This window comes from Xyrauchen texanus, chromosome 6 (assembly GCF_025860055.1).
Source record: "Xyrauchen texanus isolate HMW12.3.18 chromosome 6, RBS_HiC_50CHRs, whole genome shotgun sequence".
NCBI classification, from domain to species: Eukaryota; Metazoa; Chordata; class Actinopteri; order Cypriniformes; family Catostomidae; genus Xyrauchen; species Xyrauchen texanus.
The window spans coordinates 26,569,964-26,584,457 of NC_068281.1; the positions used below are offsets into that span (position 1 = coordinate 26,569,964).

The window sequence follows — 14,494 nt, forward strand, 5'->3', positions numbered from 1 at the left end:
AGGAATAGTTCACACAAAAATGAAAATTCTCTCATCATATACTCACCCTCATGCCATCCCAAATGTGTATGACTTACTTTCTTCTGATGAACACAAAGATTTTTGAAGAATATTTCAGCTCTGTTGGACCATTCAATGCAAGTGAGTGGTGGCCAGAACTTTGAAGCTCCAAAAAGAACAAAGGCTGCATATAAGTAATCTATACCACTCTAAGGGTTTAATTAATGTCTTCTGAAGTGATATGATAGTTGTTGATGAGAAACAGAACTATAAATTCTCTTCCCTGCCCAGTAGGTGGCGATATGCATGAAGAATGCAAATCAACAAAAGAACAATAAAATAAAACGATTTATAGAAAAAAAGGACTTTAATATTGATTGTTTCTCACTCACACCTATAATATTGCTTCTGAAGACATTCGCTTTATCCACTTCATCAACTTCTGAAGTGGATTAAACCACTGGAGTCTTATGGATTACTTTTATGTGGCCTTTATGTGCTTTATGGCCTTCAAAGTTCTGGTCACTATTCACTTGCATTGAATGGACCTACAGAGCTAAGATAAAGCCGATTTATACTTCTGCATTGATCCTACACAGTAGGCAACATGTAGCTACGGCAGTTACAGCATAGCCCACGCCGAAGCCTGATGTGCGCCTCACCAAAAATGTAACTGCGCGCCACACAGACCATAACAATTGTGATTGGTCCCCTTTGTATCAAGAGACCGTCCCACAGAATGAGAAACAGAAATCTGAGGTAACGGCACATTTTCTTTCATATATTTTAAGATCCATGCATCCCATCCACTGATCAGTGATCGTGTCACAATGTAGTTGGACTCATTTTGTTTTTCGGGTACATCTGCTGTTTTAATATTCTGTTTGTGTTTCATGAAGTTACAATCGAAACACGATATTTGTTTTATTCTACATCAGACTTTTTCAATCTGTGATGTTTTGACCATATGTTGACAGTTTGGTGTACAGTAAATAATCATATTTGATAAATTATGAAAACGGAACACTTCTATTATGTCAGCTCCAAATTAGAAAAGGACCGGTTCAGAGTTGGTTATATTGCCTATATGCACAGTAAAGTCCAACTTCTAAGCTTTAAAACACCAATTTTTTGTTGGTAAAGCAATTATTAACTAATTTGATTGGAGAGGTTTCTGCATGGAGTTTAATAGAATGCCAAAATATGTATTTATTATTAAGCGACTCAAAAGTATACAGTTTGTGACTGATTTATTTTGTAACTGCATGGCATCCAAGAAGTATAATAATTATAATAATATGTACATAAATACAGCATACATTGACTCGTTTTTAATGCTACAATAATTAAACAAAAACTTTTGAATCCACAAATGACATTGCTTTTGTATATTTATGAAATGTATAATTATTTTTTTGTATAAAAATGTATAAATATTTATGCATTTTCTTAAATAGCCTACTAGCATTTGGCTGTGTTCTCGCAGAATGACGCAGAGACACCAAAGCAGAAATATAAATGCAAACCATCAAGTTGGAAACTACGCCGTAGTCATGATGCAGATGTATAAATCTGCCTATACTCTTCAAAAATCTTTGTGTTCTATAAAAGAAAGAAAGCCATACACATGATGACATGAGGTTGAGTAAAGGATGAGAGCATTTCAATGGATGAACTATCCATTTAAATTTAACAATTAAAACTCTTGAAGTATTTGTGGTGTGTCATGCATGTGTAGGTAGATTGACCTGTTTATCAATAAACTCTCTTGTGTCTTTCTCCATGTGTTCCTCATACAGGTTTGTGGTCATGTTCATTAAACCAATTTTCGACAAACCAAAGTCGGTCAGTTTAATGTGCCCCATTGATGTAATGAGTAAGCTGAGAACAGGAAACAATCACAATGAATGCAATATTTGCAGGATTTGTAGTCATGCGTTGTAAATGCAAGATTAGATTTCATAACAAAGCAGCTCTTACTTGTCAGGTTTGAGATCTCTGTGAACTATGCCATAATTATGAAGATATTCTAATGCCAAAACAGTCTCTGCAAAGTACATTCTGGCCATGTCCACTGGCAAAGGACCCATATTCTTCAGCAAATTTGCACAATCTCCGCCTGCAAGGATCATTTCATTCACATTAAGGGTACTTTCACACTAGAGCTTTTGGAGAGTCTATTGGGAGTTTATTTGAGTTAGAATTGTTTGAAAGCAGTTTCCACTAGCTTCCACTAGTTTGTGCACTAGCAAATTAATGATGCAAACGTACCACAGTTCAGACCCAATTAATACTATGTGAACAGAAACCTGCAGGAACAGGGTTAGGGGGGTGGAATCGAACTATGCTTGTGTGTATGAAAACATCCTAAAATATGTTTTAGTTGCAAACTCAAGACAGTAAAAATTTGAAATGTTGCATTTAAAGGGATAGTTTAGCCAAAAATTAAAATTCTCTCATCCTTTACTGACCCTCATGCCCAGATGTGTTTGACATTCTTTCTTCTGCAACACACAAATTATGATTTTTAGAAGAATATTAAACTCAGTAGGTCCACGAAGCACATAAAGGCATCGTAAAAATAATCCATATGACTTCATTGGTTTAATCCATATTTTCAGAAGAGATTTGATAGACGTGGGTGAGAAACAGATCAATATTTAAGTAATTTTTTTTCTTGAAATTCTTCTCTCTGTGCCGTAGGTGGCAGTATGCATGAAGAATTTTAATCAACAAAAACACAAGTAGGAGGATGTGAAAGTGATCTGTTTCTCACCCACACCTATCATATAGCTTCTGAAGATATTGATTTAACCACTGGAGTCTTATGGATTAAACCACTGAAGTCTTATGGATTACTTTTATGGTGATTTATGTGATTTTTGGAGCTTCAACATTTTTGGCACCCATTTATTTGCATTGAATGGACCAAAAGAGCTGAGAAATCCTTCCAAAAATCTTAATTTGAGTTCAGCAGAAAGTCATACACATCTTGGATGGCATGAGGGTGAGTAAATGATGAAAGTATTTTCATTTTTGGTTGAACTATTCCTTTAAGTCATATGTTTATGTCAATGAACACATTTGCAACAGAAATACCCTTCTGACTCACCCTCTACATATTCCATGACCATACAGAGGTGGCGCCGTGTCTCAAAGGAGCAGAACATGCTGACAACAAAGGGGTTCTCTGCGAACGTCAGGATGTCTCGCTCCACGAACACCTGCTGGATCTGGTTCCTGAGGATTAAGTTCTGCCGGTTGATCTTCTTCATGGCAAACCTTTGTCGTGTCCCACGGTGACGTACCAGGTACACAGCCCTGGGAGTCATCATGCAAATTAGGATCAAAGCTGATTTATATTTGAAATCATCCGGTGACTTAAATCTTAAATACTTTAGCTTCAGTCATGGCTTATGTGTTATTTATATGTAATAGTCAAGAGATAACTCTTTTGAAGAAAATCGCAAGAAGTGTGATCTCACCCATAAGCCCCATTGCTGATGAGCTTTATGGTCTCAAAGTCTCTTTCCAGAGGTTTTCTTCGAGGTGTTGTGCTTTCAGGACGATTCTGAGGTAGAAAATAGTAGACAGGACACTCTACTGAATAAAATAATACAACGCCTATTTGGTTGAAATCTCTGGTAAAATAGCGACTTCCAGCAGTGCACCGCACTACTATTACCTTTTGGAGACATTTATATGTCAGTACTTGTCTGTATTTTCTTACCTCTGCAGTGTCAACCAATATTCTGTTTGGGCTGCCCGAGTTGTTTTGCTCAAGCTGCACCACTTCTGAACCCAAAGACCAGAGAATGTCAATCACTCATTGATTTGCCTCAAACTAATATTTAATTACATTTTACAACATAAGTGGCCAAAATTCATTTTCCCAACAACATTTGAATGACACAAATTAAGCTAACCTCCTCAGGGAAAACTAGGCATGTCAAAATAGGGCTACAGACAAACACGTATGAATTTGAGGGTGCAGAATAGATCATAAATCATTTTTACCTTCCAGGGGGTCACGGGTGAGACCAAGTTGGCTGATGATGTATCGAGGGATGTCTGTTTTGATTCCCTGGCCAGCTTTTGCCTGGTCTTCTGCAACTTCAAGCCGTTGATAAAACTCCTCAGGGTCAAACTCCTGTCAGTTCATGCAAAAAAGCACCATGTAAATTGCATCAAATTACAAAATATAAAATTACTAGGGCATAGGTAATTTTCAACATGCTTATGGACCTCTGTTGGGAATAAAATTTGATTTTTATAATAGAATGACATTTTTATTCAAAATAAATCAGAAAAATATAATGGGTCTCATTCACTAATAATTATCAGGATTCCCACGGTCCTTAAAAAGTCTTAAATGATGCAACAAAAGTCTTAATTATCATTTAAAGAGGTTTTAAATTTGGGGGTGGAAAGATGGAAAACGTGATATGACCTAATGTGGTTTTCAAACTTCAAAAGAATACAATTTAATTAAATAATGCATGCACTACGTCCTTCAAAGTGAAAACGCGGCACCGTTGTATTTTCTCCAAGCTTGTGGGACATGTGAGTGTTTCCACCGGTTGTAGAGCAATTTACAATCATTAAGCCATATCAGAAATTTATGACAAGTGATCAATAAAGATCAAATCAAATCCCTTTATTGTCACTCAACCATATACACATATACTTGGGTGTGGTTTCAAACAACATAACATTGTGACAATTACAATAAACGTATCTGATTTACACAACACAGTTTACACATCTGTTACACAACACAATATACACTATACCAACCCCCCATGTAATCCCCACCCATGTAATCAGTGGAAATAAATATGAAGTGTTGTGTTGCCATTCAGCTGTCAGTTGATAGTCAGTTGCCAGTGTGTTATTAAAAGAAGTATAAAATGTGAGTCCAGTCCGAGGCTATTAAAGTGCATTGCTGATATCTGTATTGAGATCGATCAAGAGTTCAAAAGTCCGATTGCTTGGGGGAAGAAGCTGTCATGAAATCGGCTTATGCTGCTATACTGCATGCCTGATGGTAGCAGTGACAGCAGCCCATGGCTCGGGTGGCTGGAGTCTCTGATGATCCTCTGAGATTTTTTTCACACACCGCCTGGTATAGATATCCTGGAGTTAGGGAAGCTCAACTCCGATGATGTGTCTAGCAGTTAGCACCAACCTTTACAGGGCTTTGCAGTTGAGGGTGGTGCTGTTGCCGTACCAGGCTGTGATGCATCAAGTCAGAATGCTCTCTATTGTTCTGGTGTATGTGGTGGTTCATTATGCCAAATGCATAAATGTTCATTCAAAACTTCCTCAGCCATCTCAGGAAGAAGAGGTGCTGGTGAGCCTTCTTCACAACAGCCTGATGTGGACACTGAGGAACTTGAAGCTGCTAACTCTCTCCGCTGGTACTTCATTAATGGTGATGGGGCTGTGTTCTCTGTCTTTTCTCCTGAAGTCCACCACAAGCTCCTTGGTCTTACTGACACTGAGGGAAAGGCTACGATCTTGACACCAGATCAACTGTTCATGATGATGTTGTGTTGATAAAATATGACAATGTTTACTTTTAATTGTTTACATTGCAATATGTTGTAGATTAATGTAGGAGTGCACATTTTATTTTCCTAATCTGTTTGAATGAGCAGCTGGAAGCAGTGAAGCGCAAACTTTTCAAAATGAGAGTCCCCGGTGTATTTGAGCCTTTAAAGTTAAAAGTTCTGCACTTTGGATCAAAACGTGTGATTCAACTGGTTATTGGTATTTTGGTTGCACCTTAAACTGAATCTGGAATTTAATTCAGTGTGGACTCTTATGGCCTCTGTCTGGCCCTCCCCATCACAGGAAGGAAAGAACATTTCAAACAGGCTTCCAATTTTAAAAACTCTTAGCAGATTAATTTAATTTCTTTCAACTCATTATCGTATCGTATTTAATGTGATATATATGTGGAAAACATGTCTTGAGGTTTTTAAACTTGCATATAGCCAAACCTGTTTTACTGATAAGTAATGTTAAGGCCATGTTAAATGTGTGCCCCTGGCTGTTTAAGTAAGTGTCTGTGATACATAATTTATTTTGAGATTGTTTTGGTTTGGTGTGGGGATACGCTTTTAATTTTAAAGTTCAGGTCTTGAAAAAGGTCTTAAATAGACTTACATTTGATGTTCCTCTGCAGCAACCCTGATGTACAAGAGTTTTATGTGCACAGAAAAGGTTCTCATACAAAATGTTGATGAATCTGGACTATTCTATATGAGAGAGAGCATGCCAAACCATCTCCATATAAGGAAATGCAGTAGAAAACAATAAAATACCTTTTATATAGGCCTAAACTACACATGATCAGATTGTGCTATAATGCAAATAATCTTTGTTACTTTTATTTTAAGGTCACTTAGTTATTGAATTTCTAACAAAAATAACCATATGTATATAAAAACATTTCAGCATGTTTTTAAGGCCACCAGATTTGAATACATAAGGTTTGAGTTGGTTCTTATCTTAAACTTTTTCTAAATTTTGGAAATAAAAGTGCGAACTTTTGATGTATCATGCTTTCATTGCAAAAATGCTTGCACACCAGCGTTAAGCACAAATATGCGTGTGCGCACAGTTAGTGAATAAGACCCGATGTGTTCTTGATCCAGAATTGCAGAGTTAATCATCATTTTACCAGACATTCCAGGAGTCTTGCTGGCCTGGAAATGATGATGAGAATCTTCTTCACGAGTTTGGCAATAACAGTCAATTCCTCACTCTCAGAGCGCTCATAAGCCTAAGGGAACAGACCACAAACAGGATTAATGCAAACAGACTGAAAGTGTCCAAAAACAGTGATGTTTTGCATGAAGCCTGGGAGATGTTCTCAAATGTTAAATGTTACAGAAATAAGTGACCCAATTCACTGTGATATCTATCAAAATTAAAGGGGGGACACAGAGAAGTAACATTAGAACAAGCCCGTGAAAACACTTTAAGCTCCTAATGACATTTTAGACAAACATGTCATTTAGAATCTTGCACACCGACTCCATCCATAAGAAGGTTTAATGAAATTTGTTGCACCACAATGTGTTTACTCTTGCTTAATTTGACCAGCCTCTTACCTTCATTTGCTATTCATGACTTCAAAAGTGTAAAGCAAAAGCTCCTCAGGGAGATGAAACAGACATTCACTTGCCCTAATTAACCGTCCTTCCCCCAGATTACTGCTGTGAACCTCGTATGACAACAGCAGCTTGGTATGAGGACTCAAACTGCCAGTTTATTTCAAAACAAACATGCAAAGACACTTCCTTGTATAGATGCAATGCATGGCTGTTAGGAAACTTTTCAACTTCACAAATGACAAAATCACAGTGCTACAGTATAAAGTCTTTTTCCAAGGAAAAATTAAGGGAATAGTGCCTTTTTAAATGAATAACCCTGGACTTCGGGGTGTAATCAAACACAATCTAAACCAATCACTTTTCAAATCACAGTCAAATGCAAATGTCATACTGAAAGTAAAAAATGAATTATGAAATAAAATTGTACAATACATCCGACACTTTTTTTAATGGTGTGGAATATGTTTCTACCTCATGCAGCAAATTTTCTATTTTTTCCTGGAGTTCTATGAAGTAGCAAGATGTGATGAGGCCTTTTCTGGACTTCTCCAGACAGTCCCGCACAAGCTCGACCAGCTGGTGCTGAATGAAGCCCAGCAGTCCATCAGCAAGTGGAGGAGCACTGTCAGGACAGTAGTCTGCAATCACTGTCAGCAACCGTCCCTCCATCTGAGCTGTGGCCTGGAAGAGGGGTGAAATACAGTGAAGATGGCGTAGGTAACAACTGTCATTTGTTTTGCGTCAAATTTCTCACAGCCAAAATTGTGACAAAGTAAACAATATCTGATGACACTATTCACCCATGGTGTTTAATTCCATGATGTAAATAAAATTGAAATGTCTTAATTACCTTCGGAAACCGTTCTTTGTAGACATGATTCATCATCACAATCTCATTATCAAAGGACCCACATGTCCTCCCAGGGCTACAAAACAAAGAAGTACTTTAATCAAATTGAATTGGTTCTAATGCAAATTTACAGTTAATAATAATTTTTAACACTTCTTTTTAGCAAATCTAAACGTAAGTGCATGAAAGAAGACTTGGAAATAGACGCACGAGTCGCTTGGACTACTTGGACTAAGTGAGTCACTAACAACTGCCACTGCATTGAATTGACGGACCAAGATATTCATTAAAGGAATAGTTCACCCAAAAATGAAAATTCTCTCATCATTAACTCTCTCATCCCAGATGTATACACTTTCTTTCTTCTGTGGAACACAAACAGAAGAAATTTTGAAGAATATATCAGCTCTGTAGATCTATATACAATGCAAGTCAACAGGGTCCAAAACTTTTAAGCTCCAAAAAAAAAAAAACACAGCATAAGACAGCATAAAAGAAATCATCTGACTCCATCTCCTCCCTGCCCAGTAGTTGACGATATGCATGAAGAATGTGAATCACCAAAAACAAAATACGAACTCTTAGGAGACAGGAACGCTTAGGAGGGCAGTATTTAAGTATAGCATTATAGAAAAAAAGGACTTACATTTTAATCTGTTTCTCTCCCACACCAATCATATAGCCTCTGAAGATATAGATTTAACCACAGGAGTCTTATTAATTACTTTTATGCTGCCTTTATATGCTTTTTGTGCTTCAATGTTATGGACCCTGTTGACTTGTATTATATTAACCTACAGAGATATTCTGAAAATCTTAATTTGTGGTCTGCATAAGAAAGTAAAACACATCTGGGAACAACATGAGTGTGAGTAAATTATGACAGAATTTTCATTTTCAATAGGACACAAAAGTTGCATGCATTTATTATACTTTTGGGGGAGTCACTATCAACCAAGTGTGCCGCACAATCCCTCAAAAGTGAAGCCAAAACGTCTTGATCGCCCCCCGGTTACTGGTCCTAGGGTCATAAACCCCGCCTCCCCATGTTATTCAACGGGACGTGAGACCAACTAAACAATTAAATTACACTTCACATATCTTTTTTCCAAAGAGAGTTTCTGTCATTTACTGTAGTTTCTATCACGTTGATGTAATTTCAAGTGTTTGTTTTCAAAATTAGTTTGTTTTTACTTAGTTATTTGATGCTATAAAAACGGTGCTGTGACATCATGATTGACAGCTGTGATTGACAGGTTCTCTGAGCGAAGTAGTCACTGAAGCACCAACAGACTTTTTTTCAGAATCTTCAGAGGACTGAGGAGATCGGAGCTTTAAATTTAATATCTAAATTTCTATATTTAATTATTTCACACCGTCATAAGTCAAAAGTGCAGGGGCGTGTGCTTGCGATTGATTCAGCGAGAGTGAGGGTGGGGCCTTGATTTTGCGGCTTTACTTCCTGCTCACTACTGCGCATGTCTGGTACCGAAATCGCAACTGCGCAGACTCAAGTCCTAAGATGTCAGCGCCATATCGGGACACTGACGGCTTCAGTTCTCACCAATGGAAAAGAGCGAAGGGGCGTCGTCCATCTTTTTTTACAGTCTATGCTATCAACAATCATTGTATCGAAAAGACAGATATTCAGTAATACATCTCTATTTGTATTCCACATAAAACATCATATGGGTTTAAAATTACATGAGGGTTAGTAAATTATGACAGAATTTCACATTTTGGGTGAAATATTCCTTGTAGACAACATTTTGAGAGCATCATGTTTGCATCCATATCTCGGGTAATTATTCATTGTTGAAAGCTTAACTAAATCTATCCAGATGAGTCATGCCAAAATTTGCCCATGACTGCATATGAGTGAGTAATGCCCAGGCGCTTAATACAAACTAATCCTTCATCCCTTATTAATTTAATATCAAGAAACTTAGGACATGGGATTTCCCATTTTATTTGCCGGCAAGTTTGATTTCACCAAATACTTTAACTGCATTCTCTGCAACAAGCAGAGACCTTAGACTCCGTGAGCGAGGCCGGAAAGGAGAGGGCTGTCCATCCTCATCTGCCACAGTCTCTGAGCTCCTGAAATGCTTAAAGAGGCGATGGAGGTCATCTGGGGTGGGGTGGGAGGGGAGCTGGTGCAAGAGCTCATGTGATGAGGAGGAAGACTAATGCAGGAGAGAGAGAAATAAACTGTTTAAGACAACAAATCACATTAAAGTGTGGCTTTTGTGAAGAACTTGTAAACTGCCTCCCTAACACTGTTTCAAGATTTAGTTAAACATCCATTAGTATATTTGTTCTCCTGACCTGTGCACAGGTGGAGAAAATCATCACAGCAAGGCAGGGCACATGTGAGTGTATTGCATGAAACACAAGTAGTGAGCAGTGAGTTTGAAGATGTAAATGGCCTAATTTGCATTTATTGCAGAAAAACTAAGACAGGACACCTTCAATTCTAGAGATGGTAATTTAAGACTAAGCCTAAACTCAAATCTTTGTTTAAAAAGAATGAGCAGAACAGCATATGACAGGATCCCTGCTTGAATGAGGAAACCAGAGAAGCTTCACATCTTCCCTCTGAATAAAGTGTTCACTCACACTAGCAATATCATTGTTAAACAAGGCTAATAGGACATTGTTAAACAAGGCTAACCTCACCTCATGGGTCATTTTTCTAAAGAATTCCCTGAAAATGATAAACAAAATTTCCTATATTCACTGCTGTGTGTAACCCAGGATTACCCAACATTACTAAACCTTTAATTAAAGCTGAAGTGTGCAATTATTCTCCTACCCCAACGTAATATGCTGAGACAAATATAAGTAAGCTTTTAGTGTGTTGAATTTCCACAAAAGTCTAAATACCGTGGCTCTATGGTGCTATCAAAACTTTGCTTTGTTTGTTTGAATATATCAACCAACACAACATGGCAACACCGGCTTAACCAATTGTATTGGTTTAGGGTGGAACTATCTGTTTTTGTCTGACCATTGGAAGACAGGGGGAGTGTTTGGGAATCAGAGAGATTTTGAGGACATCAACCTACAAAATGGCTTAGCCTTCCTATATTTGCCCCTGGATTTTAAGCTGAGACATAAGTATTTTAAAGGTGCACTCTTGTTTGTGTCATCTTGGACTTACAGTGACACCTAGTGGTGTGGATGCAGCATCATACAAAATCAATAGTTTTCAGTTACAGATGACAATTGCTGGGTTTCTATCCGAAATGTTTAGCATTTTTAAGCACATTTAAACAAATTTGAGATAAGAACATATGAATTGTTCCGTGTTTCGATCCACTACATCATGCGCATTATCACGAGGGAGCCGCCACATCATGATGGAGCAGCTGAATGACCTCTTCCTGCTTTGGGGACAGTTTTATTTTTAAGATTGTAGCAAGCATTTCATTTTATTAAATGTATTCATGAGATACCGCAGAATAAAGTAAAATCTGATATAATGTGGGCTGAAATAGCTGCGATGCCCACACACCACCACAATGTACTGGCAGATTGTGAGGACCCACTTTATCGATCAGCTGTGGGTTAAACACTTCTGAATGACAAGCGCTATGTTCAAAGAATTGTGTGCCTAGGTCAGACCTTTCGGTGGGCTAGTCACATCAAGCTACTGCACAGTCATAACACATGCACGACTGGTCAAAACACGTAATTGTTTTGCGATTAAACCATTTCCATCACCTTAATGCACATTTTAACTAATGCAAACTCTAGAGAATCCACTTCCTCCTCGCACATTCAATTTTAAGAGAATTTAGAACGTTTATTTGCATATCAAGCATTTCCATTCAGGATTTCTTTTGCACAATTTAAAAATGTGCATAAATATATTTGGATGGAAACACAACTTTTGTAGAAATTCACTATACACACAATCACCCTGATTTATTTAATACAAGGGTGAAAGTGTTCAATAACAAGATGGTTACTGAGATTAAGTAAGCCGTTTTCAGCTGGTCATGCAATTATAAAAATGGCAGCCACCATAAGGGTGCCCCTGCCCCATGTAGAATAAAACAGCTTTTATAAGGTTACATCTTATGTGAGCGGTCAAGATTTTATATATACAGTACTGTGCAAAATTTTTAGGCACTTCAGATGTTTCACAAAAGCATTTGTCTTAAGATGGTTATTTATATCTTCAGCTTTGGTATGTCAATAGGAAATTTAAATGTTAGACTCCCAAACATTAATTTTGCAAACAGAAAAGATTAGTATAGAAGATCAGGGAGCCCTGCAACAGATGTCATGTCCCCCACAAATATCCTGTCAGTCTGAGGTTACATAAAGAGACAGAAGCAATTGAGTCAGCCTAAATAGATAGAAGAACTGTGGCAAATTCTCCAAGAAGCTTGGAACATCCTATCTGCCAACAACCAAGTAAAACTGTGTCCAGGTGTTCCTAGGAGAATTGGTGCTGTTTTAAAGGCAAAGGTGGTCACACCGAATACTGATTTTGCTTTTTTATGTTTACTGGACTTTGTATAACATTAAGTCATAAAAAAAACTATTTATGTCATTATTTTTGAAGACATCCTTACTATGCAACATTTTTCACAAGTGCCTAAACATTTTGGACAGTACTGTATATTTAAAAATTACAACTAATTTCTTTAGGAGTAAAACAAGTCAGCGGTTAAGGCTCTGGGTTAAGATACCACTGTTGGGCCCTTGAGCAAGGCCCTTGACCCTATCTGCTCCAGGGGCGCTGTTTCATGGCTGACCCTGTGCTCTGACCCCAGCTTAGATGGGATATGCAAAAAACAACTGCATTTCAATGGCTCTGTACCTGTACTCTGCACAATGACAATAAAGTTGAATCTTATCTAATCTTATCTTATCTAACTTTGAAAAAGTTACACACTTCAGCTTTTAAATAAACAGAAGCTTTTACTATAACACTGTAAAGTACATCAATATTGTAACAGACCACTCTCATTCATAAAGCTCAGGTGTGCTGCACCACATTAATGAGGAAATCTAGCTTGCTGTGTACTTATTCCTGTGAACTTAACTGGCTCCCCTATGATTAGGTAGCACTGTTGTTAAAGTGCATTCTAAGAGTAAATAAATAATTCAAAGATAACACACAATATATGATGGATTTAAACAGATTGTGCTCTGTACAATGTTTATTTATATAATTAGCCTTCTTTGGTAAAAAAAAAATAAAAAACACAGAAAAACACAACAGATAAAAAAAGGAATTGATGGCCTAAGAAAAGGAAAACAAAGAGGGTCTTTTCAGAACAAATGAGAGCAGCCCACTTACTGAAATGGCAGAGCTGGGGGGATTGGTTCCATATCCAGAGGAGACAGATGCCACAGACCATCTTCGTGTGTCCGCTCTAAAATAGGTCAGAGATACAGTAAGACACTATAATACACCGGTTTGAGGCTACATTCAGATGCTCTGGAACAAAGCAAATTATATTTTGTGGTGGGAGTACCAAAGCTTATCTTCAGTCAGTGACAAATTATATAAAATTGACTGGACAGACTTACATATTTAAAATACTGGTTGGCGTTTTAAATGTAGCCGGTCACTGCTTGCTTGCCTGTAATGCAGTTAGATTCTTGCTTTTTAAATGTTGTAAGATCTCTTTAAAGTTCCCCGGACAATGTGTGCAGTTAATGGTTATCCTAATAATCAAGCAAAACTAAATTTTAGTCTAAAACAGCAATGTTAGAAACCACTCACAAATCACAGCGCTCCTGTCCCAGATGCTGCTTCTTCCATCGGCTACCTACAGAAGGACTGACTAAGGAACATCTGTTTGAAAACGCTTAGAATAACTTGTTTGTGTGCTCTTTTCACTTAATTTGCAAGTGTCAACAGCGGTGATTACTTATATTATTCACCATTATGGTCCAGCTACGATAGACGTCCAGAATTGGAGTGAAATGAATTACATAAACGATAGCATTATTGTGCTAACAGGTGTGTGTACAGGGTTGCTGCACAGTTTTTTAAATCAAATATAAGGCTTTTTAAGACCTTTTTCCAAATCGCCAGTAAAATCTGACAATGCTGGTATCATAAATTGTGTTTCTTTACCACATATTACTCTAAAACGCAATTTTCCCTGCTTGTATTGCTATATAGCATGTGCATTATACAGATGATTGACAGGCAATGTCTGTACCTAAAAGGTGATTGGCTCTTTAATCTGTAATGCGGGACTTCCTTTCTACATCTATTGACCACTGGGCACTAGAGCTTCTTGGCTGGGCATTCCAATTTCTCCCATTAATTTTAATAAAAGTAACCCATCTCTGCTAATAGTATCTTTTTTAGAATTCTGAAGCTTTCACGCGACTGAGACGTTGAATTAGCCACGCGCCCTCATTCCAAAACCCCGGCCTACGTCTCTGCGGTAACGCGCTCAACAAGCCACGTGATAAGATGCGCGGATTGACGGTCTCAGACGTGGTTGCAACTGAGATTCGTCCTCCACCACCCGGATTGAGGCAA

At 37.7% G+C, this 14,494-nt stretch overlaps 1 protein-coding gene across 3 annotated transcripts in view; it reads right to left on the reverse strand.

Annotated features, from left to right (window-relative positions):
- LOC127645038 (microtubule-associated serine/threonine-protein kinase 3-like) overlaps window positions 1-14,494 on the reverse strand; it is a 48,620-nt gene that overhangs the window by 13,805 nt on the left and 20,321 nt on the right. For all 3 annotated transcript variants that reach the window (XM_052128548.1, XM_052128549.1, XM_052128547.1), the window contains 11 exons: window positions 13,292-13,367; window positions 10,006-10,160; window positions 7,975-8,050; window positions 7,596-7,805; window positions 6,689-6,790; window positions 4,018-4,150; window positions 3,731-3,795; window positions 3,486-3,571; window positions 3,113-3,321; window positions 1,981-2,119; window positions 1,749-1,881 (listed from right to left, as the gene is read on the reverse strand). In XM_052128548.1, the coding sequence (XP_051984508.1) occupies window positions 1,749-1,881; window positions 1,981-2,119; window positions 3,113-3,321; window positions 3,486-3,571; window positions 3,731-3,795; window positions 4,018-4,150; window positions 6,689-6,790; window positions 7,596-7,805; window positions 7,975-8,050; window positions 10,006-10,160; window positions 13,292-13,367 (1,384 nt within the window). The remainder of the gene's footprint in view (window positions 1-1,748; window positions 1,882-1,980; window positions 2,120-3,112; window positions 3,322-3,485; window positions 3,572-3,730; window positions 3,796-4,017; window positions 4,151-6,688; window positions 6,791-7,595; window positions 7,806-7,974; window positions 8,051-10,005; window positions 10,161-13,291; window positions 13,368-14,494) is intronic.